Source organism: Peromyscus eremicus, chromosome 5, assembly GCF_949786415.1.
Source record: "Peromyscus eremicus chromosome 5, PerEre_H2_v1, whole genome shotgun sequence".
Classification (NCBI taxonomy): domain Eukaryota; kingdom Metazoa; phylum Chordata; class Mammalia; order Rodentia; family Cricetidae; genus Peromyscus; species Peromyscus eremicus.
Genome location: NC_081420.1, coordinates 60,497,981 through 60,524,394, shown reverse-complemented (window position 1 = coordinate 60,524,394; position 26,414 = coordinate 60,497,981). Strand labels below are relative to the sequence as shown.

The window sequence follows — 26,414 nt, the reverse complement described above, 5'->3', positions numbered from 1 at the left end:
TTGCCTCTCATTAGAGCCCATTGAGGATCCAACACATTCTTTCATCTAAGAATGTGGCTATGCCATCAAAATCAAATTATGTAAAATGATATACCATGGACATGTTCTTAAAATCAGTATAGGCCTTTCAGTTATCAAGACCATCTTAGTGGCATTAACAAAGATATCCAAAAGGATGAAAATATCTTTTTAATTTTGTTCTTTTCTTCTTTTCTAAGCAACAAGATTATTCAAATGGGCTCAGAGTCCAGACTTAATTTTACTAGTGAGCTGAGATGCTGATTATGACCATGTGATCTTGCTTCTGTGTAAGCAGCTGACTTTAGATGCTTTTCCTCAAGACTAAGGGTCAAGAAGATTTAACTCGTAAGACTCAGAGGCATAGACACTGATGAGAAAGCAGTAAGGATTAAAATCTTCAAAAATACACCAGTAAGAAACAGCTATTCTTTCATTCCCAGTCTGCCAGTTCAACCCCAATCAGATACTAAAATACAAAAATGGATAGAAGAATGTGTGGATGAATGGTGTTAGAACTATACACAAACTCAGTAGACAAGATTTCTACCCCAAGAGTTAGATATTTAGCTGTAATGAGAAAAATAAACAAAATTCATGTGTCTTTTGTTTCAAGGGAAGATGATTTTTTTTTTTTTAATCTTCCATCCTACATACCCCTTTCTGAATGTCCAGTTCTGTTTAGGTTTATCACACCACCTGGCTGATACTAGTCCTCGAGATTGCTTTCCTTTTGGCGTGTGCATTATCCCCACTTTACTTCTTTTTCTACATGGGTCCTTTATCCATGACTTGCTTTATATTTGGTCAACTAACTGAAGCTCACCCTTTGATACTGGGCTGATAAGCAAAGCTATTAATTTAGACAATGGTAAGTTTCAGTCTTATGTGGTAACAAATGACTGCACTTTGTGGAGATATTTTATTTGTGCACCCCAATAAAGCTTATCTGAAGATCAGAGGAAAAAGCCAGTCACTATATAAAACATAGAGGTCAGGCAGTGGTAGCATATACTCTTAATCCTAGCATTCAGGAGGCAAAGATTCATTCAGATCTCTTGAGTTCAAGGCCACAGTGGGAACAGAGCCAGGAGTGGTGGCACATGCCTTTAATTCCCAGCACACCAGTTAACCATAGAGGTCTGGAAGTCTGTACAGATGGACAGAAAGTGATAGAGCTGGGCAGAAAGAGGAAGTAAGAGGCATGGACAGAAAGGCAAATAGGTATGGGTATACAGGAAGTCGCTCTCCCTGGAGGCTGAGGAGTTGGTAAGGTGAGGTTGGCTGTGGCTAGTCCTATTCCTCTGATCTCTCAGTTTTTACCCCAATATCTGGCTCTGTTTTTTTTTTTTTAATTAATAAGACTGTTTAGCAATTCATCTTACAGTACTTAACAAACTGTTATTAAGGATGTCTACTGGACTATAAGCAATAACAAAAATCTCAAACTGTGAAAAAGTTTGATCTCCTGATCTATAAGAAATAAGGCTAGGATTCAATAACTTATTAGAAAAGAAATCTTATAACTGTTCAGGGCAGATAACATTCTTTTAAAGTCTTCCAAACTGAAAAAAAGGTAAGTGTATACACAGCATCCCTTATTATGCAGTAGTAGATCTACCTTAGCATTCATGTGGTAGTTAAATGTTCTTCCTCAGCAAAAGTCTCTCAAGCTGTGGGTATCAAGAAAAACAGCATAATAAATGCTTTGCTTTCCTAGCAAGTAATTTCAAACTCATGAATGATGAAGCAGAAGGAACTCTACATTCTTATGGCTTCTTTATGGTGGAAATGGGCTGCTGAGTATTACTGATTAACTCATTGTGGGCAGAAAATTGTTCCTCATGCTTTAGGATTAGCTTATTCTGGCCATGAAGAACAAAATAATACAAAGGAAAACTGCTTGAAATAGCACCAATTCCATTAATCGCCTCATAGTCTAGGACGTATTAATTCTATGTAGGTCTCATTCAAAGATTTTTCCCAGCAGGTTTAAAGTACCAATGAGAGGAGAAAATAGAGTTATGCACTAAAGATCCTAGAAAATACAGGCCACCCTTGTAGATCTATTTACTTCTTTCCCTAGGTGGTCAGGTCACCTTACCTTTTTTTTTTGAACATCTGAAAAAAGAGTCAGCAAAATGAGTCTTTTGTGCCACAGCAGATTTTTGCTTCTTTTTAGTTGTCGGGGGTAGGGGGTAATAACAATTCAGTGATCACAAAAGGTACATCTTTACATATATTCAGAACTGACTTACGTTGTGTTATGAGAGAAACCTAGAAATACAGTACTAGTGATACCTAGTCCTCTGAAATGTTACTATATTTATTACTAATGATTTAGTTTAACTTTTGAAAAGTGAGCACTGTACACATAATGATATTTTAACTTATAGATAAGAAGCACTGCGAAATGAGTATCACAACCAAGCTAAGAAGTGAAAACAAACAAAAAACAAACAAACAACTTATCTTTGTGTGAATATGTGGTAAGAACTAGGGATTCCATTTAATTGCAGGTCTGGAGTAGAGCCTGAGAGTTTCATTTCTTACCCAGTCTCAGGTGATGTTTATGCTGATAGTCTAAAGACCATACCTTGAATTAGCAAGATCATGCTGTACTTGGAGGAAGATAATCAGCAATGAGAGTCCATCAAGGTGAAGCCAGATTGCAGAAATTTACTAGGGATGTAGAAACTGCTTGTATTAAAAAGAACTGGCTCCTTACTTGGGTCTGAAAAGTAACTAAAACCTGGATGAAATCAGAGTATCTCTGTCTTTACCATTTCTGTCTACTTTACTTTGGGACCACCTGCTCACCTTTATATGTATTTAGGCATATTGTAATAGCTGACATTGTCAACTTGACAGGATCTAGAATCACCTAGGAGCCAAACATCTTTGCATGTCTGTGAGGGAGTGGCTTGACTGGATCTGAGGTGGGAAGGCCCACACTAAATGTTGATGGTATCATTTCATGGGGTGGGATGCTGCGTTCAAAAACAGGAGAATATGAGCTGAACACAGCTTTCCTCTCTGTTCCTGGCTGTGGATGCAATGTGACCAGCTGCCCCACACTCTTATTATCATACTTTTCTTGCCACAATGGACTGTATTCTTGAACTGTGAGCTAAAATAACTTTCCTTCTTCAAGTTACTTTTGTTAGGTATTTGATCACAACAATGGGTAACTAATACTCATGTTAACCTGTCAAGGTGTATCTGTCTACAAACTACAAAATCTAACTGGTCTCATTCTTCTTCAAAGCTAAAGTCACAAAGGTAAGAGTAACTGAGACACCTTACTGTCAGCATACTTTAATGACCAACATATTATATTCCTGATCTTCAATAGGTGCCTAAGTGTCTTCAGTCAAATCTTCCTAAACCTGCAGTCACCATGGATTTCAGGACAGTAGACCCTCACAGGACAAGCCCCTTGAGGCAATTATTCATGATGAAGGTCTGCACCTTAAGCATGAGTAATCTTCTGAGAAACAGCTTGTCCCTTCAAGTAATAAGGACTCTTTGGAACACCCTGTAGAACCAGAATGGAGAGAAGGGTCTCAGACTACACTTTGGCCAAGACAGTTTAATTATGAATATCTTTAACCCTGTGCCACAATTTTTCCTCGATTTAAACACAAAGCTAATGTCAGTATGTGAAAATAAAATTGGGGACACTGGACTCTTTATCGTTTCTCTTCCCAATGCACACTGATTAAATCCCCTCTGTCTGCTTTTCACTATTAATACCACTTGTTTTTGTAACTGATGAACCGTGATGGTTGGCTAAGTCTAGCTTATTGGGCTACATGGGGCTAGGGCTTCTACCTTATAACTCCAGTTACAGAAAAAGAAAACCTGGTGTTTGTTCATCAATGCCCATTCCTTGAAGTTGATACTGGCTACTTCATGAACTAGCAGTTCTGAAACTTACCTAACACTGGAACCACCTAGGAGGCTTTAAAATACTGATGCTAGGCTTCCATCTAAGAAAGACTCTTATTAAATCTACCCATGGTACAGCTTTGGCATACATAGTTTTAAAAGCTTCCCAAGTGATCTTAATTTTACAGGCAAAGTTGGGAATCACTGCCCTAGTTGTAGATACAAATAGACTTGAGGATTAAGGGCAGCTTTCATTTCCTTTGTCAATGTTATAAACTCATCTACTTTATGGTCATTTTAGGTGAATGGCCAGAAAGATGATTATTATTCCTTTAGGTCTTCCTCAGAATATGAAAATGAGGAAACAACATCAACAGCTCCCTATGAAGGAGGGAAACCCAAGAATACACTAGTAATTTGGACTCTGCATTTCTGATTCTTTAAAGTAATGTACTTGGTACAATTTCACAGAGAAACTGTGAGAACATGACAGGATTTGTTGTCCTATCTCCACCAATACTTGGGTGTGTTATTGTTAGCAAAGAATCTATCATCTGACCTTCTGGGTTTCAGTTTCTTCATCTATAAAGTTGGGAAGTTGGCTAATATAAGCTTCTGCAATATGTGAACTATCATTAGATTCAGCCTACTTTCTTTCCTCCATATGTCTTATTCTTCTGTTGACCCACATAACAAACTGAAACAAAGAGAAACCTATTTCAATTAGTTATAGGATTTCCTGAGACTTTGACTCTTATTTTCTGCACTGATACTTAATTTTTGTTAATGACCTATGAATGTTTTACATTTACTCAACTGTGACTCAGGAGTGAATTAAGTCACTTTATGACTGAGATTCTCTAGCAAGTGATTCAGTGGTACTTGTCTTGTGAGGACATTTTAGAGCGGTGGTTATGGTTATCTTCTATGAGCTGTACACAAACAAAACAAAATACAATAAAACACAAGAGTTGTAACTAATCAAAATCCAGGGCTAGAATCTATGCACCTACTTAAATGACAGCTTATAAAGAATAGTTCATAAGTCTGATACTAGCAATAAATTAGAAAGTCAGGATGAGTTAAATCTCAATTAAATGACAGTTGTCCTCTATGTTATATAGTAAGAAGAAGTCAGAATTTTTGCTTTCCATGGTCAAATACATCCTTGAAACAGTAAATGGAAATTTCCAGAAGTAATGTGTAAGTTTTAAACACCATGCTATTCTGAACTTTATGCTGAAACGTTGCTCAGTCCTTCCCTGACTGTGAGTCATTCCTCTGTCTGACATACCAATACTATACTGTATGAATTTAAAAGTATGCTTACAAGAAAGAACTACATGCAGGGTTCAGTACTACGAAGTTTCAGATGTAAAGTGGGGTGATGGAACCCATAAATATACTTTTTACTTGCATCCAGTTGGACAAGGTCATAAGACATTCATTCATTGATTTTGTTATTTAAAAACTTCTTTATTATGTATAATTACTTTAGCTCTATTAGTCTTAACAGACTTCTGGCTGAAAAAGGCAACAAGAAACAGAAAATAAATCATCACTATTTTATTATATGTAATCAGATACAGGTCGGTAGGTAGATAGACAGGTAGGTAGATAGATAGTGCTCTTGGCCCATTTCCCAAGACACAGTAAACACAAACACTATTACTTTTTAAGTTTTTTTAAAGCTTTATTTTTGGTTTATATGTATGAGTATTCTGATTGCACATGTGTCTACACATTACATGTCTGCAGTGGCCATTGAAGGCAGAAAAGGGTGTTGGATCACCTGGAACTGGAGTTACAGCTGGTCATGAACTGTCATGTGGGTGCTAGAAACTGAACCTGAGTCCTCTGGAAGAGAAACCGGTGCTCTTAACTGCTGAGCAATCTCTCCAGGCCCTAATTATAACTTTTATTGATCCAATATGTACTATTATTTTATTAGATTATTTAAATCTTGAAAGCCACTGAAAAACAGAAATCATGTACACAAACATTTACAGAAGCACAATCTGATAGAAACATACTTATTCCGATGCTCTGTAACTACTCTGCTCTACAGCTAGCATATAAAATATATGAAATGATAGTAATTTATTTACAATTTCCCAGTCTCTATCACTTGTTGACAATACTTCTGTTGTACACTGGGTATCACAGGCTACTTAGTACAAAGTATCTCACATAGTTCCCTGATATGTACTTAAAAAGGTGCACTTCTGAAGAAATAATAATACTGTGTTTGGGCAAGCTCATAAACTGTTCAGCTCACGCAGTAGAATATATAACATGGCTGAAGTCATTGAGTTAAGCTTTCAGAGGTAAAACTGGGTTTCTTGTCATTCTGTACCTCCTGTCACTGAAGTGTGACAGTGCCATGGAAAGTGTGGGCCTAAAGGGGTGGCAAAAAGTAATTTCCTAAACATGACTGCTCCTTTAAATTCATATGAAAACAAGAGATCATAATGAACAGAAAGATCACTCACTGCTTCATCTCTTAATGGGAACGGGGAGGGCAGCCACGAGTCCTTCTGCAGACTGACATCTGTGTTCCCAGTGCAGCAGTCACTGGTTTTCCCGGCAGTGAGGGCTGTGCTTAGTCTCCTTACACTGTGTCTAAGGAAGCTGATGTCTGGTTCTGTTGTTCAGAGCCCTCCCTCGTGGTGGAGTCCAGTCTCTCACTGGCAGCACTTCAATCTCTCACTTCTTACATGGTTATGAAGACTTCACTGCACAAATTTAAGCTTCCTCATCAATAAAACCACAGGATAAACATAGCTGCTTTCCGAAAGCCTCCAAATGTATCCAGTACAGTAGCGTGTGACGGTGGTGGGTAGGCTGAAACTTGGAGTTGTTTCCTCATTTTTTTTTCCCCCTGAGACAGGGTTTCTCTGTGTAACAGTCCTGGCTGTCCTGGAACTAACTAGCTTTGTAGACCAGGCTGACCTCAAACACACTGAGCTCCACCTGCCTCTGCCTCCCAAGTGCTGGGATTAAAGGTGTGCATCACCACCACCCAGCTGTTTTCCCATTTTTTTTTAAAATCAATGACCATGATTCTTTTTTTCCTGTTGCTTCAACCTTAAGAGGTTTTTGCTTAGCCTTTTTTTTTTTTTTTTGCTTTGAGTGACTATTTTTTTTTAAATTTTTTTTATTTTTATTTTGCAATACAATTCAGTTCTACATATCAGCCACGGATTCCCTTGTTCTCCCCCTCCCGCCCCCCTCACCTTCCCCCCAGCCCATCCCCCATTCCCACCTCCTCCAGGGCAAAGCCTTTTAAGATAAGCCTCAGGCCTTGTAATGTCTTTCCCCTAGGAACAGGGAAACAGAACAATGGGGCAGAGTATTGAGGCCAGTTGGATAGAGATAGGTCTTAGAATGCAGATGGTGGGCTGGCAGCAAACCTGTGTGTATATAAAGAAAAGCCCCTAAAACATGAATCTCAGTGGGACAATGTTAGTAAAACTATACTCCTTTGAAGAAAGGTACTGCATTTATAATCTTTTTTTTTTTTTTTTTTTTTGCCAAGCTGTTCTTCTTAGAATGGCTGTCTTTGACATTCATATTCTCGGAGAACCCTAAGATAGCAGCTTCATACTTGAGCTTTGAGCAAACTTCTTGCTTTGTATGACCTGTGTCTGCTAGATAGTATAGTTTCACATTTGGGGCAGAGCTGAGCCACACGCTCTGATACATATGCTGCAGCAGGATCAGCCCATGGTGTGAGCATGTGTGGAGATGTCTATATGACCTTCTGGTCTCAACTACTGGTGCCATCCTGAACAGCTGGAACCTGTCTAACTGTCCTGATCCCACTGACAACTCAGCACACCACATTGCACACTGCAGCAGGATAAGGGCTGAGGACTTTTGATTTATTTTGAGATAGTCCCCAAAAGGAACTCCAGGACTCTTGGCAGCCTCTGTTGTGAAGGACTGTCATACCAGATAGGGTCCATAACAGTAGAAAGCCCGTCATTGACTTTATAATCCAGACTCTCAGCTTTGAACTTGATTGCCTGTGAACTAACTCACTTATAGGATACTCATTTTAAAAAAGTTTTTTTTTAATTTTCCATGTACCAAAATCAAGCAATTCAACATGTTTTTTTTTTTTTAATTTTCCATGTAGCAAAATCAAGCAATTCAACATGTATTTTGTGATGCTGTAGTCAAAGTTAAAATACAGTACTGGAGTTTCCACAAGGGTAATCAATCAGGAGTATGATTGTAACTGTTTTTACTTTTTGCGAGTTTCCACAAGGGTAATCAATCAGGAGTATGATTGTAACTGTTTTTACTTTTTGCATGTGCCTATGTGTATGGTGTCCACACATGTTTGTATGTCTCTATACATACATACACATGGTATGTTATAACAGGGTTCATGTGTAAGTGCATGAGTATGTGTACATCTGTAGAGGCTTTAGGTGGAAGTCAGGAGTCTTCCTGATTGTTCTCCACCTTATTCCCTGAGGCAGCTTCGGTCACTGAGCACAGAGCTTGCTGTCTGTGCTAGTCTAGCTAACTACGTTGTTCTTGGACACTGTCTCTGCTGGAATTACATGCACAGTCTGCCATGTTCACTTGGTATTTAAGTGAGTGCTAGGGATCTGAGTTCTAGTCCTCAAGCTTGTTTGGCAAGGGCTTTATTACTGTGCTGTATTATTTCTCCAAGTCATGCTTCCACTCTCTAAAACACTCTGTCTAAGTCTACTCAGAGACACAGAGACTAGTGTCCTAGAGACTGACCTGTTCCTGGTTGGTACTGCTTTGCTAGAGGAGGCCAGAGAAATGAACTTGATCTCTGGCACTTTAGTGTTTCCAGTTTAGCAAGGTGAATGCTACTGATATATCCCTGAAACATTTCTAGAAAGGATAACAAATAATAACCCCATAAACCTACTTACAAACAGAGATGACTCAGTTAGCCTTGTTAACTGGGGACAAGAATCAAACAGAAGATAAAAGAAGCCCACTAATAATCCTAAAGCCTCATTAGGTTAAACATCCTTTCAACCTAACCAAACCAAAGGTTTTAAACAAGGAATTAAGTTGAATTGACAGAGTTCGTTCTCTTCCTCTTTCTTTTTGCTCCTTGATAGAAAAATGATGAATGTTAAGCTACCTGTAGGTCCTTAGAAAGGAAAGGGAAGCAGGTGCCTGAAGAATTTCAAAGTGGATAGTGAAGTTCTGTGTGATTCAGATTTTTCTATATAAAGTACTCTCCAAATATTAACCAATAACTGAAGAAAGTAAAGTCAGATAGATGTAGACTTTTTTCCTTCATTAAATAGGACATGACTACAGATAAGGCAGAGTATAACTGTATTCGACTGGAAAAGACTCCTTTAAGAACCATTTACTCCAACACCTTGATATTGCAGGCAAAGAAGGAAGTAATTTCAAATGCCTTAAAGTGCTTGCAGAGGAAGGGATGGTAGCAGGCATATGTGATGAGTCCTCATGGGAATCAATGATAGGAACAATGAAGAAGATAAGAGTATTTGTCATACTGTCCTTTTTTTTTTTTTTTTTTGCAATCTCCCACACATACTGTTCACTGGTTTTCTTTTCATCTCAATGACTGTGACAGCTGTAATGGCATTTTGAAATACTATTTTATTATGAAAACAATTTTAATAGTGTGTGTCATAATGCAAATGAGACTTCCTGAGCACCTGTGTACGATGCCATTTACAGCAAAAGCAAGCAGAAAAATACATGAAGCTCTTTTCTCTGTTTCCCCTTAAGTGAACAATGACTTCTTTTGCACTAAGAAGACCTGGCCCAGCAGTGGGGTTCTCTGTCTTCTTTTGATTCTGACACCAGGCTCTTCCATTCTCTACTTCTTGGTGGATGAGGAAGAACATTGGAGTTCCCAGAGAACATTCTCTACATTTACCCATGTCATACACTTTTATTTTGGGAGCCTCAAGCTTGAGGCTACAAACTGGCCAACCTGCTTCAACTGTACATGAGTCTTCTGAGCCATGCACAGTTCCCAACGAAGGATTAATGTTCTGCCACTATTCATTCAGGTGATGAATTCTTATTACTACAGTAACAGAATTCGGATAATTATTTGGTTTATGTCAAATTTTCTATCTTTGACTCTTAAAACCCATATTGTCTCTTTCTTTTCAATTCCATGGAGACCTTTAATTAAATTTATAGATGCTTCCTCTCTGATTTTCTTTTAAAGTTTTATCAATTTTTTTGGGATTGAAGGTCTTAGAAGTGAACTTAGCTTTCTAAGTTTACTACTGAGCAACTAGAAAAACGGAGATATTTGAAATCTGTTACTTTATTTACCAAGTGGGCCATTCTCTCAAACGTCATAAAATAATAATCAAATCATAGTCCTTTTCAAAGAATAACAAAGAGCAACTTTGAAAAGCTGATCAGGCACCAGTGCCAGGGCATTTACACAAATTCTCTCATAAAGCCTCACAAGAATCCTATTATTTAGGCATGTCACCGAGACTGTTTGCTATATAAAACAGAAACACCCTCTACAGAATTCTGTTTTTAAATGTTTTTTTTTTTTTAAATTATTTTTAAGACAGTATAGCTGGATCTCTACTTTTATCTTGTGCTGGCATTTTCAACTTTTCATCACTAAAGAACTCTCATAAATTTTCTCCTGTATATTTCCTTGTATTGAACAGGCCATGTTCAAAAAGTACTTTGATTTTCATTTCATTTAATCAGAGACATACACAGTAACTGCCAGTCAAAGCCAGCTTAAAACAAACATCCTACTATTCAGGTGGCATGCAAAAGTCTACAGTGGGTGGGATGAATAATTACCCATGGTCTTTAAACATTTTATTTATTTTTTTATTATGTGTACGAATGTTTTGCCTGCATGTATATCTGTGTACTACATGTGTGCCTAGTGCCCACAGAGGTGAGAAGAGGGCACTGGATCCCCTGGAGTTGGAACTATAGACAGTTATAAGCCACCTTGTGGGTGCTGAGGATAGAATCCTGTTGTCAGGAAGTGCACCCAGTGCTCTTAACTAGTGAATCATCTTTCCAGTCTCCATGGTCTTTTATGAAGTATTAAAATCTTTCCAGGTCCCTGGGATCTGCTGGGGGTATAAACTGGTGACTATCTGGCTAAGGTTTCTTTCCATCCTATAACTCTTTTTTTTTTTTTTTTTTTTTTTCTCTAAAGCCATGAGCTGGGAGCAATCTGGTTATATCTGACTGAGTCTCACTTGGGGATGGTTCTACACCTTGACCCTGATATATCACTCTGGTGTGACTCTTAGGGTAAAAAGGGACTTTTGCACCTATGGAATTCCTGTGCAGCCACACCTTATAAGACTTCCTTTTTTTTTTTTTTCCCTTTTTTTAATAAGACTTCTTTATAGCCCTAAGTTACCATAAAGAAAATCAAAGACTTAACTTTTTGGTTAGCTTATATTTCTGCAAGATTATGCATTATATGAAAATAATAGCAACAAGCAGGGCATGGCTCCTTATAGGCAGTTCTATGAAGCCAAATATGTTAATTCTGGTCAAATTTTGTAAATGTAAAACTACATGTGGTAGTTTGAATGTAATTGGCCTTCATAATCTCATGAGGAGTGGCACTATTAGGAGGTGTAGCTTTGTTGGAGTGGGTATGGACTTGTTGGAGGAAGAGTGTCACTGTGGGGGTGGGCTTTGAGGTTTCCTATGCTCAGGATACCACCCAATGTCTCAGTTGACTTCCTGTTGCATGCAAGATGTAGCACTCTATTGTTCCTCCAGCACAGCATCTGCCTGCATGCCACTATGCTCCCCATCATGATGATAATGGACTGAAGCTCTGAGACTGCAACTTAATCCCCTCAATTAAATGTTTTCTTTATGAGTTTCTGGGTCATGGTATCTTTTCAGAGCAATAGAAACCTAACTAAGACACTACAGAAGGCAAACGGAAATGAATGCTCTGGTTTATACAATCCATAAAAAGTGTACTTTCTGCTCTGGGTGGCTGCCTAGAAGAGTTCACACCTATAGAAGCTACCAAGTAGAAACAATGACTTCTAAGGCATATCTCCAGATTCCAGGAGCTTCACGGGCAACATGCCATTTAGTCACCAAGTCTTTTGTTAAGGTGAAAGACAGGGATCATCACTATTTAATAGCAGTTCTCAAGTATTCTTTCACAATGTACAATGCATCAGCCAAGACTCTTATTGAAATATAAGAATTATTATTGTACAGTGAAGTTGAGACAGTTGATGAGGCCTAAGAAAGGTGACTACAGTGAAGCAATTAAGAATGTTGGCAGGCAAAGTAAGAGAGTAGGACTTACATTGTATCTTCCTGCATTTACACAACTGAACTGCATATACCTCTTTATAGCTGTATAAAGATGTACACAGATACAGATTTGTATATGCAGAATGAACCAGGTCATCATTCACATATATATGCACTAACATAAATCTATATTCGTCTTGTATTATAACATTTACAATACAGGCAGAATTATCTCTCCTTTCAAAGTAAATCATGACTACTTTGGAAATACTGGAATAAATAAGATTAGCCTATTATTTGGAAATTAAGTTTCCTACAGCTATTTATTGAAAATTTTCTTAATATAAACATGGTGCAATCATTTTTTTTTTTTTTTTTTGGTGATTCAGTTATGTAGGGCAATGGTACTACTCTGTGTTCCTTAGTATCCAGCAAAGTATTGGGAAAACAATAAAAAATTTCTAATTGTTTGTTGAATGAATGAATGCATATTTTATATTACATATGACATACAATTTTGGAGATGCAAACCTACTTATAAAGATGTTTTGGCTATTTTTTAAATTAATTTGTGTGGTGATATCTTGTATATGCTCTAACAAATAAAGTTTGTCTGAAGATCAGAGGGCAGAGCCAGCCACAGAGTTAGTCATAGAGGCCAGGCAACGGTGGCACACACCTTGAATCCTAGTACTCAGGAGGCAGAGGCAGACGAATGTCTGTGAGTTCAAGGTCACCCTGGATTACACAGGATTAATCTAGTCTAAAAGAGAAGCAAAGCCAGGCAGTGATGGCTCATACCCTTGCTCCCAGTACTTGGGAGTCACATGCCTTTAATGCCAGCACTAAGAAGGCTGAAATAGGAAGTGATATGGCTGTGCAGAGAAAGGAATATAAGGTGAGTGGAGACAAGACTCAGGGGTATTCAATCTGAGGATTTGCTTTCAGGCTGAGGAGTTGGTGAGGTAAAAGGTGGTAGCTGTGGCTTGCTCTGCTTCTCTGACCTTTCAGCTTTCACCCTGATATACGGCTCTGGGTTTTTATTAATAAGACCAATTAGAATTTGTGCTACAAATTTATTTAAAGGACACCTGAAGAAATTTACTCAAGTTGGTCTAGTTAGGTGTTAATTCAAATAGCATGACTTTTTTTTGGGGGGGGGCGTGGAGGGGGTTCCATGATATGAGGATATGAGAGTTGAGAGATTTTATGACAGAAATGATGATGATAAAGGTAAAATCATAACCATGGCTCTAAGAACAAAGACATTAAATACACATTAATAATTAGGAGAAATGCTTCAAAGAAAATGAGTGACTCACATTACAATGGGCAAATTAAATTTGGTCCCAGGGAGAGCCCAGATGTCCTGCAGAAAAGAATAAACCCTAGCATTCTACTATTAAGGACATGAAAACAGTTCCATAGATAGCTTAGTCAATCCCACTTGGAAGGAAGGTGCCTACCCACACGAGTAAATTATCTCTTCCAGGGCATCCGGGAAAGGGCCCATTCATGTCATGCGGGTGAACATACTTGTCCCAGGAGGCCATTTTATTTTCAGCTTCTTCCTAATGTATCAGGATCATTTGTTTTATAACTCAAATATATATGTAGTCCTTGCTCACACTGCATGTGTTATTATAAAACACCTTTCAGTATGCCTCTGCTAAAATGGAGTGCTCTAAACAAATGTTCTCTTGGGGCAATATCTCCTTAATATAAACTGCATTTAATAAAATTGGGAGTAATTCTAAAAAGAAAAAGATAAGGCATATTCATAAAATATGACTGAAAGAAATTTATGATTAATATTTTATAAGACGTTTAGATTTCAGATTCCTCTTTGCTGTTAAAGTTTAAGAGGTTTCTCAAAATTGTATTCTATGTTATTACATCCTTAATTAAATTAATTTAAACAGAGGATGCTCTACTGATACCACTGTAGATTTCAATCCAGAAATCTTATTGCCATAGACTGTGTTAAGACCTTGAGAAAATGGCACATGGTGCAGTGCTATCACTGGTACGAGGGCTGTGACTCTAACATCTGACCATTGAAAAGGTTTTAGAAGTTTTTCTGTGCCACAGACATCTTTACTTTCAGTTTGTAATTGCACTAAATAAACAAGACTAGTTAAAACAAAAGTATAAAATCCAGGTTGCAGTCATAGGAATATCCTCTGGAATACACAATGGTAGACACTGACGTTTCCTCTGAATGCTACTACCCTGCTTGCTAGTACCAGCTGCTTGAGAGGAGACTATTACTGAGAGTGGTTGCACAAACCTGTAATTCAAGCACTGGGAGGTTAAGGCAAGTTTGAGACCTTGGGCTGTACCATTTTTTTTTTTCTTCAACAAGCAAAAAAGGACACTATCTGTTTGTTGTTTATTTTGAGATTGTAATTTAATCACAATGTTTCCCCCTTCCCATTTCTCCCTCCAAAGCCTCCTCTGTAACCCTCTGAAGGGACTCTCACCTTCTCCACAATTCCCTCTGCCTTCCTAAAAACTGTTAGATTACATTCTTAAAGCTAGCCACCCAGATCTATTCCCTTATCTGTCCACTTCCTCCTCCTGAGGCTCACTACCAAGGTCCAGCTATCAAAGTATTGAAGTCCAGAATCAAAAGACCCATTAGCTCACCTAATTAACACGCATAATTAAAATTAAACAACTCATCCCAACAAGGTTTACCTTTATAAACCACAATCTTGCCTATGGGCCACGTCTGTCTCCTCTCTATCTAGAAGTAGTTCTTTGTCTCCCCTCTCCCCTTAGACAAATACCTCTTTGTTTTCTTCCTTGTTCCCTTCCCCTTCTCCCTCATCCTCTGTCTCCTGTCTTTGTCTCTTATTCCCTTCCCCTTGTCCCTCTGGGGCAAATAAATCTCCTTTGTGCTGAGAACTTGGTCTTTCGGGTCCTAAGCTGATACCCTCCCCTGCTCTCCCTGGGACACTATGATTTTAGAAATTATGATTGATACATTCTCTGTGTGTATGGAGTTGGAGGTTGAACCTGAAGCTCTGCACATATGAGGCACAACTCTGCGATGGGGAAATACTGTATTCTTATCATGAAAGGAGACATTCTTTAAACCTAGTATGTCACACCTTGAGATCAGAGGCAACTAAAGTTTTTCCAAAAACATAATGACATAGGAATAGAAAAAAATCAAATAATGCTGCAGGAAATGCAATGGCTTATTAGGTATCCTCGCCGGTGCACACAGGACTACAATATTCTCCATCAGACTATAAGAGTACTACTTACTAAGGACTCAAGTGTGTGTGTGTGTGTGTGTGTGTGATTTCCATATTGTGTAAGAAGTAGAAAAGCACTAAAGCACAGATCAAGTATGTATTAATTTTCTACTATCCTTCAGCTAGACCAAGTAGAAGTCTTGTCAGGATTGATCCTGGCTATTTCCTATATAGTACCTGGGACATAGTAGTTGCTCAGTTAACTACTTGTGATTTATTAACCTCATGAAGTATTAGAAATAAATAAACTCTATGATTTAATCTGCTGCTTAAGCATTAAGCAACCCCCTCTAGAAGTGAGGTTGATCCAATGAAAAAACTGATTCAGACTCTCATTCTTTCCTCTCAGGGTAGAGTTTCTGGATTAGCTCCCTTTGTTTCTGCTATTCCATTTCTAGGGGTTTGTGTTGAACGTGGGGATACAAGATCCAGGGTTTTTCTGAGTTACACATTTCTCAGAACAGGCTTAAGATATACATTGTGGGTTACCAAAAAGGTCCCCAACTCTTCACCTCAGTCACATCCTACTTAATGAAAAAAAAGGTGCTTCAAAGTTCAGTTGAAGAGCAGATACATCACACTGCCTGCCAGACGGACCTATCGGGTTCTTTCCCTCCTGCACTAATCAACTGCTTTGTTTCTTTCAAGATGGGAAAACGGTGCATCAGACCAAAAGGAAACCCCAAACATTAGTCAAGTTCCACTGTACAATAAAATTTCCTTAGGATACAAAACATGAACTGTATAAGAAAGAAAAAAATGTACTATTTGACCTTGTTATAAATAGAAAGTTTTGGACACATTAGAAAAGAGGCAGTAAGTAATGGACTTTATCCACAGGAAAATGATTACAACCAGAAAAGATTTAAAGTGTCAGCAGATGATGTGCTTTTCTTTGTCCCTTTTATTTTTATTCAAAAAGAAACTGAAGGCATATGGCAAAGTGCATCATTAATTTCTTATTAATTTTATAATATGAAGGCAACCAGTTAAAATAGTCGTGCTACAACTTTAAATAACTGAGCTTACTGGGTATTTAATGAGAGATTTAGCACAGCAGGGGTTCTGCTAAATTAAGTCGTGCCTCCACATCACAGTGGGAAAACAGGTGTATATTGGTTTAGAATTATGGAAATGTTGACTAATTCTAAGGCTTGTAATCAAACAGCAAGGTAGTCTGTAATATTTTTTTTCTCCAAGACTATGCATTAATCTTTTATGTCTGGTCCCATTTCTCTCTGTCTACCAAAGGCTCACAACTGAAAGGCAACTACTTTCATGTCTTCCCTGCAGCTGTTAAAAGTGATGCTTTTAAGACAAAGCTACACATAAACATAAGATGTGAGAGTCTATCCCCATTGACCACAAGTGAAAAGGCAAATGTAGCAAGTGTGTGCAGGGTAGAATCATTCTGTCACTACAAACTTGCTCTTCTGTCCTTTGATTTGCTCAGAGGAAAACGAGGAAAACCAAAACGGTATGGTGAATAGCTGTGTTCCTAATTTATTGTTCTTGGCGATCACTGAGTGTGGGGACAGTTGCCTGTAATCTCTGCATTCATCCACAAGTTAGAGGTCAGCATTTTGAGATCCTGTCTCAAAAATCCATCTACCTCAAAAGAAGCAGCTCATATTTTGAAAATCTTTTGCTAAGCATCTTTCTACTACAGACATTATAAGTTTTTCAGTGGGCCTAACATGAATTACACAAATCCTATCTTTTGGGGAAGCAGGAGGAAAAAATATATACGTGTGCCCATATCAGTCTGTGACTGCACATGGTTGTATGCGTACAGGTACAGGTAAGTAAGCAAACACTGAAATTATACCTTGAAACATCAGGAGCATTTTATCCTTCTTAACAAAACATGTTTCAATAAAATCATGGTACTTAAGTGTTTACCACGGATCCTTTATTGTAACAAACACATATCGCCATGATATTGAATTAACTCTCCACTGGCATTTAAGTAAATGGAGAAAATACACCATATAAACAGCAAAGGACAATTTGTACTACCATGCAATATGTAAAAGTCCCACAAAAATCTGATAAATCTTGATGAAAATGTCCTATGCAACATCAGTTCATGTCTAATAATTGTACTAATCATCAGCTATTACTAGGAAGGAAATAAAAAATAACCACGGCAAGCTTTCTATTTTCTCTTCTACACCAACACCAAGGCACACACAGGCATTAAAACACTGACTTTGTTAACACATTGACTGTTTAGAAGTCATTAGGAGCTTTAATACTCTATCTATACAGAGCACATTTTGTCCTTCAAATGAAAATCTAAAGACTAAATTTGAAAAGGAGACCCTGGAGAGTAAAAGCTTTTCCCTTCCCATTGGCTTTCCTTGTATGTGTGGGTTTCCACCATCTTTAAAATCTTAACCCACCCAATACTCTTTGGCAGCTGCTGTACCCAGTGGGGTCACTCTGATTTCCTAACCAGGGGACATGCTATTTGAGAGTTCTTCCCATCAGTCTTAATGCCAGCCTTCTTTGTGGGCTGGCCAGCTAGTCTGGCTACTGCGGGGAACAGAGGGGTCAGAACATACTCCTCAAAAGACCAAAGCCATTTTTGGCACTAAGAACCAATAACTAGAACCTTTAGTTGAAAGGACCATTTTCAAGCAATAAAGTGATTTTGGTACAAAAGTAAACCAACTCACCCCAGGTAAAGTTTTAATATTGTGCAGTGCATTCTGGGCCTCAAGTGCAGCTTTTCTTGTATAAAACGTTACGAAACAACAACCTACAGAGAGAAATGAAAAGGTTTTAGAAATTTCTGTGAAGGCTTTGCTTAGATATAATGGAGACTGTGGTGAACAAATAATCTACTTAAAAGGATGCACAATTTAAAAATAATAAAGCACATGAGAGCAGTAATAACAACATCTCAAGCATTTACACAGTGCCTTTCATCCTAAATTACATTTATTAGCTTTACCTGCATTGGAGACCTATTCATAGCCCCCTGTACTAACTACCTGGGATACAGCTATTTAGAAATGAAAGTAGGAGGTGGAAGAGGGAAGGCAAGATGTTTATGGGACTTGGACCATAGCAACTACAATAAAGAGATGTACTTAACCACAGTAACATTTGCATACATTTATATTATTTGTAATTTTCTTAGAGTATCTCTAGAATGTCACACTTACAAAACACTTTGTAAGCTTAAAGGTTTAGAAAGCCAGATAGATAAGAAGGTTCTTAAAAGCTTGGGTAGTGCCTTATTCTCTTATCTCTAAAATAGAGTACATAAAGTCAAGTTCTGTGCATAGGACCATTCAATTATTGTTTGCTAAAAAATGATTAGCTAATTTTAACCAATTTAAAATTGGTTAAACTTGAGCCAGGTGTGGTGGTGCACACCTGTAATCCCAGCACCCAGGAGACAGAGGCTGGCAGATCTCTGAGTTTGAGGTCAGCCTGGCCTACAGAGAGAGTTCCAGGATAGCCAGGGCTACATAGAGAAACACTGTCTCAGAAACAAAAAACAAAAACACTTGCAATATGAATACGTATAAACCCAAACAGTTGTGAGCTGAATCTAGCCTATGTAATAAATACTGGCTGTAGCACATCTCTGGGTTCCTCATTTCTAAGAGCCGATAGAAACCTAGGCCAAAAATGCCCCCAAAGGAGGCCAGAAGATACTTCTTTTAAATCAATCTTCTCTCCCATTCTCAGATTATTACTTCAGTGACCTGAAGGCTTGCCTGTCCCTTTCATCAACTTGTAAAGAAACTGGTTATCATCAACAATCTGCTGATTAACACTATACAATTCTCAGCATAATCATCTTGGGAAGGAGTAATATACATAATTTTCACAAATTGCCAGCTAAGGCTACATAGTGAGACCCTGTCTCAAAACCAAACAAAGCAAAAAAACCTCAAATAAACAAACAATCCTCTCAAAAAACTCCTTTCCAAATTTACTCATGGCTCAGGCCACAGCACGAGGGAGAAGATTGGAGGACAACTTGCAGGAATTAATTCTCTTTCTACTACAGGGGTCCCAGAGATTGAACAAACTCAAGTTGTCAGGTTTGGCTGCATGGGCCTTTACCCAATGAGTTGTCTTGTTGCCCCAACTTTACAAATTTGAAGAGAAAAGATTCTATCTTTGATCTAGGCTGTCCGTTAAGTTTGAGATTGTTACAACCAAGAACTGAACTTTTAGGCTTGATTCCATAGCCATATCTCCCTGCAGCGCTTGCTCTCTGGGACAGAGAATTAAGAAGTTGTCTGTGCTGAGGTATAGTGGCATTCTCTCATTTAGTAATTTCAGTTCCAATTGGTACCTGGCTCCTCTATGGTCCCTATCCATAAGCTATGCTGAACTAAATTATGTGAAGCAAAACTTCTTACCACTCTAAATCTCCTGATTAGAGCCCTTGAGAAATTTCAGATCAATTCCCAGAACAAAGTACATCAATTTAAACAGAGATTCTTCAAGATTATACCAAACAAACTCTGGCTTTCCTTGTAATATCATAGAAGAATAACTGAAGACCTGGGTAACATACTTCTTTCACTACTTGCCCATTTGCTGAACCTAGTAGCTCAGTTCCAGTAATGCCATCTTAGCGAGCAAATTTGGAGATTTTTATGTGAATTCAAAAAGTCATCCCACCTCCAGGTGGATACAGTTTCTTACCATAATTCATTAATAGTCCAGACTATATTTCTGCCCCTAATTACAGCTTCAGTTGGGCACTCTCACAATGAACAAATCTTAATAATGTGGGAGGAGTGTCATAGGACAGACATATTTTCTTTTGGTTTCATAGTTTGGTTCTTGGATTATTTAGGAAAAAATACATTTCTTTCTCTGCATCTTAGTTCCTTTTTTCATCACTCTAAATCAGTGAAGGAAAACCTGTCAAACCAATTTTTAAAAATTTAAAACCTTTTTTCATTTGTTGTGCTAAAAGTGATTTACTCTTCATTTCACACACATTAAAACTATTGTCTGCTGTGGGATGTATGGCAAATGTGTTGCTAATTAATCAATAAAACACTGATTGGCCGTTGGCTAGGCAGGAAGTATAGGCGGGGCAAGGAGGAGAATAAAGCTGGGAAGTGGAAGGCTGAGTCAGAGAGACACTGCCAGCCGCCATGATGAGAAACAGCTTGTGAAGATGCCGGTAAGCCACGAGCCATGTGGCAAGGTATAGATTAAAGGAAATGGATTAATTTAAGCTATAAGAACAGTTAGCAAGAAGCCTGCCACGGCCATACAGTTTGAAAGCAACATAAGTCTCTGTGTTTACTTGGTCGGGTCTGAGAGGCTGTGGGACTGGCAGGTGAAAGAGATATATCCTGACTGTGGGCCAGGCAAGAAAACTTAAGCTACAATTGTCTTAAAATTTTCAGAGTAAATATAGACATCCACATTTAAAGAGTTACCATGGATGCAGAAATTTAGTGCTTCCCTCCCAGTGTGATTTTGATTTGTATAGTTCTTGAATTAGAACACATTTAAAGATTACTGGTTGAGTGCTCTTTTAGTTTACCACAGACTTTTTACCTATCTATCTCTTAATACTAATTTAAAGTCTTAGATTAATTGATTGGTAGAGAATATCTCAAAAAAGGAAGAGAAAAATATCATTTTCTCTGATTTTTAAAATAATTATGGCAAAGGCAAGGGAGCAGCTATAGATTTCAGATAACCCATGAAGGCTTAAACAAGCATAAAATTGTCTTTCTTGCTGGCCCTAACTGTAAGTACAGCTGTTAAGGGAACCGCCTGTTCTTAGATTTTTCCCACACCAGCTGCAGCTCAGGTCTGAAACGTACTGAATTCATTTCGAGGTCAGATGTAACACCATATGGCTCAGCCACCAGATCCAGGGGACAAGCCCCCCTCCTTCTGCATGTTCTGCTTCAATTCCAGTTTTTCAAGGTGGGTGGTTAAACACCTACAATACCCAGATGGTCTTCCATGGTCAATGGTTGCAACACATAGCAGAGGGGTTAGCCCTCTTGCGGCAGTGTTCATCCCTGGAACTCCTCTTTAATGCGGTACCAAGAAAAGCCTTGTTCCCCTTCAAAGAAGAGCATCAGTATCCTAGGGACTCTGATGATCACCAGAGGTAGATGTAGTCTGAGCCATGTGTTTCAACAAGTCCCAACCCTTCTATTTCTGCTTTACACTGGTATTTTTTGATACTTTATATTTTTCTAATTTGCTCACTTGACACTGTGTAATGAGAACTTACACTTTATAATTTGTCTCACACTTATCTACTCATTCAAGAGTTTCTGCCAGTGTCAATATCCAAGTTTGGCTTTTTTGGAAATCTAAAGTGTAGAGAAGACAAACACAATGCCCTGGTTACCTTATGGCATCCCTGTTGCAACAACTTCAACAACTCATTGAGTTAATAAAAGTCAGAGCAGAAAAAAAAATATAATTATCCTTCATGTGTCCATTTATCAACCCCTTCCCACTATCCTTCATTGGGGCTTTTGACATTCACAGGAACTGGTACAATGGTAAGTTTTCAGAGGTGACCCTAGAACTCAATATCATAGTGTCTAATTCATAGAGAGTCTAATATTTCCACTACTGATTACTCTCTTTTGGTAATGTGTGTATTTAGGGTACACACTTTGTGTGTGTGTGTGTGTGTGTGTTAATATTTTGAGCTTCTGTGTTTACAGACCACTAACAACTCACTAAGAACTAATTCCGCTGTTAAACTTAAAAAAATCTATCAGAAGGGAACATAGCCATAAGCATGGAAGAAATTTGGGGGTACACACTCTGTATGAAGGCAATGTATGTGCAGGTATAAGAAGAACATCTCTGGGTAGTCAGGAGACAGTAAAGCAATACTGACCACTGAAGGAAACTGTCATTCCATCAACCTTGTCACAGTACTCTCAGGGGTACTTAATGCCTTTCACTACCCATATTCCCAGAAATGGGCAAGTCTAGCAATACAGTTATGTAGGTTCAGTTGATAAAGCAATCAGTGATTAGTATTGTAGCTATGAGATTTGACTATACCATCATGTGTCAGAAGTTGGGAGTGGTAATTCCCAGACAAGTCCAGAACCACATAGTCTAAATAGGGCAGTCCGTGTCTATCATCTTCTCACTAATGGTTTCTGCTGTCATAAAGAGTTCCCTTGGGTATTTTTCCATTTTAATTGCTGAATAATTTGAGACACTGTTAAGGTTTTTTTCTGTTTTCAAAGATAAAGGCCTCAACAGACAGGCCAATGGAACATGCATGCATGTACACACACACACACACACACACACTTAAAAAATCATAAAACACTCAATTTTACTGAAAGACTTTAATTTTAAGTTATCAAGTACATTTCTTCTCAAAGAAACCATCTGGATTACTGCAAATCTTTTCAAACCACAGATGTTTCTCTAGAAAATCTGTACTTGAAAACTCTTAGTAATAATATCCACAGGGTGGGGAAAGTATTGTTTATGTAGAGATAACCAGTTTATATCCTGGCTTGCCCTGATACAGGCAGTAGTTACATTTTTCAGTGTGAAAGGTAGTGTCAACACAGCTAGAGAGGATGATACTAACAGATCAGATTTTAAAATTAATTCTGCCCTTAAGGAAAGTGGCAAAAAACTCTTTAAGGAAATTTTATCTGAGGTTTCTAACCTGACCACATTGGAGAGGGCTACAACTGTGATCTGACTCTGTGGAGGAACATTTCATTTCAGAAGGTCAGTTTCTTAAAGCCCTTGAATAAAATATGGACAATAAGATAGATCTTTTTCAATCAAATTTGTGTTTGTATTTAAAGAATCCAAGTACAAAGACAGAGGTCAATGACTTGGATTGTTCTTAATTACTGAAAGAGTAACTTTAGGGGCAGGAAGAAATACCAGGTAACATGCTGACAACATCCATTCTCAGTGGCTGGAGCCAGCCCCATGTGCTATTGGTATCAAGGAAAGAGGCCTCATAATATCTCCTGCTGTCACTAGCCTGGTACAAAGACAAACACTCCTATACTAAAGTGCTCCTTAAGTGGCAAAAACGGTCTATTTGGAATGTCCATATTCTTAAACCAATACTTTAATATTGTACTACATTAAAAAATATAAATAACCATACATCTTGAGGACTGAGAAGGGGAAAATAATTTTTCTGTGGCTAAAGTAGTTTTAAAAACAAGTATTTCAGATTTGAAGCTTACTATGTTCTGTACTAGTTAAGTATCTACCAGAAATGAACTCAAGAGGCTTATCCATGTCTTCAAGGTTATTCATCATAACCATAGGAAATCTACTTTCTTTTCTAAATTGAAGCAAATGTATACTTAAAACCAGTTACAGAATGACCATTAAATGACTGAATGATATACTTGTGGTTTTTTTTTCCCCCTCTACCAAAGTAATAGTCCTGGCAGATAAATTCAATTCACGTTATACTGGAATTCAAGATCTCAATAGTTATCAAGTAAACTAAAATTTTCTTTCCAAGCTGCCTTTGAATTCTGAGGGGCTGGGAGATCAAGGGACCAAAGAAGGCCCTGGAAGGCTAGATCAGTAAACCTGGTATGTTTTTTCTTACTGTGAATGAAGGGTTTTTTTGTTTTTGTTTTTGGCATCCACATTTGTGACAAACTGGGTGGCTGTTCACTGAAGTAGGACGGCGTTCAAGCCAGTTTGAGCCAAAAAGGACACACTTCACATACTCACTTTCTCTTGTCATCTCTCCAAGTTTTATCTACCTTTTAAAGAGTCTGAAGGTTGTTGATCTAAGTGGTTCATTTTATGCTCTAGGAATCTCCCATACACTACAGTTTCACCTATAAATTTCTGGCTTTGCTCTTCCCAAGACCATCTATTTTCACTTTCTACAAAGCAGTTAAAGGTTTCAAAGAACCCTCAAAAAATCCTGATTAATTTTTAAAAGCAACATTAGGATTCATCTTTAAAAAGACAGTGTGTTGCTCACTGGTCTAGAATGTGACTAAATCTTTAGTGTTTCCAGGTAAAAAACGGACAAAATGCTATTCTTAGAAAGTACAGAGATGCTTCAGGAAGCTATTTGGTACTCTGCAGAGTCAAAGAAACAGCCCTTCCCTCAGCCAAATTTACCAACCAAGAGTTGCCCTTGCCAATTAAAACACATCAGATGCACAGTTATTAACTCGTGGTCTTGGTGGTTAAGTGCCCCGTGTGTTCATTCATTCTACTGTGTTCTTAACATGGGGTTTGCTTATGAAAGATGTGAGATAAATTTTAAAAGTGACACTATTAATTTCACAAGCTAATATTTTACACTTGGTCCCCTATCTGCTAAACATATTCGTGTGCTCTTGGTTAAGATTTAATTACTATGGCCTTTTTGCACTTGGATAGGGAACTAGGAGGGCTGCAGTGGCATACCCAGAGATAGGAATGGAAGGCATGGAACAGTGACAAAGAAAGCAAACCTTATTTAGCTAAAGTAAGAAACTTCAAGAGGTTAGAGGGCTTGTTTTGCATACCCTCTCCTTTTTAATTATATTTAACGCTCAAAGTAAGAAAATGAAAACAAGAAGAAATAAAAGCATTACATTCCATGGCTTCTATGTTCTTTCTGTAAGATCACATAATTTTACAAGCTGACTCTTCCAGCCTAGCCTTCCACCTTTCCCATTTTTACACTGCTTCCAGTCACTCAAGTACTATAATTCCAGCACAGGGAGGCTGAGACAAGATAATCTCTGCTAGTTTGAGGCTAGACAGGGCTATATAAAAAAAAAATCTTGTCTCAAAGACAAAACAAACAAAAGACAAGGAAACTTGCTGAGAATCACTGGCCGGGGCGCATTCTTCCAAGGCACTGCCTATCATCCACAGCACAGGAAGACCCCTCAAAGCACCTGATAGGCTTTACCTTATTTTAAAGACACGAGAGATGTTTGAAGCTCCTTTTGTGTCACCTAAACCAAAATCTCACTTGTTTTACATATCTCTCAGTCACCTCAAACACTACTTTGCTTTTTAAAAGTGCTGTTTTTATAGCTAAAACAACAGCTGCCTCAAACAAATGCATCATCCTGTACGATTCAATTTTTTTTTTTTTTTTGATTTTTCGAGACAGGGTTTCTCTGTGTAGCTTTGCGCCTTTCCTGGAACTCACTTGGTAGCCCAGGCTGGCCTCGAACTCACAGAGATCCGCCTGGCTCTGCCTCCCGAGTGCTGGGATTAAAGGCGTGCGCCACCACCGCCCGGCCGATTCAATTTTTAATGAAACCATAGCCAATCAGCTTACATTTACAGAGTTTGATATAATTGACACCCTGACATACAAAGTACTACCACCTGCCCACTACCTAGAAAACAGATACGCTATTTGCTTTGAGGACTTGAATCATGTGGGTACCACTATCTGAATTACCAAATACCACTGCTGCAAGCTGCAAAAACACATGAAGTGGGAGTTCAGCTGATATGACAAGTTAATACCTGGAAGAAGCCGAGGGCCTTCCAGGGGGCAAGCCAAGGCTCAAGGAGTCTTGGTGATATTGGCTTTTGATTATTAGCTGTTTCCTACTTTGAATTTCTTGTGTGCTATTGTAGCTTTTCCATCATTTGTTGGGCACCATTTCTCCTTTACTAAAGGAATATTTAGGTAACCTCTGTGCAGTAACACAGCCAGGATCCCTAATTTCAGGCCTTTCTGTCATTATCGTCATTAGCAGCATCTGGCCAGGATCATCCCCGGATGGATGAAAGTATCTTACCTGAGATATCTCACAGATTCTCTAAGAACAGACTTAAGCATCCAGACTATCTGTTTGAGAAGGCCTGGTGGATGTGCTAATTAAGCGTTATTAACTTTCTCCCTTTCCAAAGTCTTATCTCTAGTGTTAGATCTACCCTTAACAATTGACTCAGAACTAAAGGGTTCCAACTTACAGGTACATCTAGCTGTGACGGAAGTTGCCTAACCAAGTTGCCTAG

At 38.3% G+C, this 26,414-nt stretch overlaps 1 protein-coding gene across 17 annotated transcripts in view; it reads right to left on the bottom strand.

Annotated features, from left to right (window-relative positions):
- Celf2 (CUGBP Elav-like family member 2) overlaps positions 1 to 26,414 on the bottom strand; it is a 539,378-nt gene that overhangs the window by 103,306 nt on the left and 409,658 nt on the right. For 16 of the 17 annotated variants that reach the window (XM_059263523.1, XM_059263531.1, XM_059263534.1 and 13 more), the window contains one exon: positions 18,128 to 18,210. In XM_059263523.1, the coding sequence (XP_059119506.1) occupies positions 18,128 to 18,210 (83 nt within the window). Of the gene's footprint in view, positions 1 to 18,127; positions 18,211 to 26,194; positions 26,339 to 26,414 lie in introns of those variants that run through there. The other variant, XM_059263539.1, reaches the window with a different exon arrangement.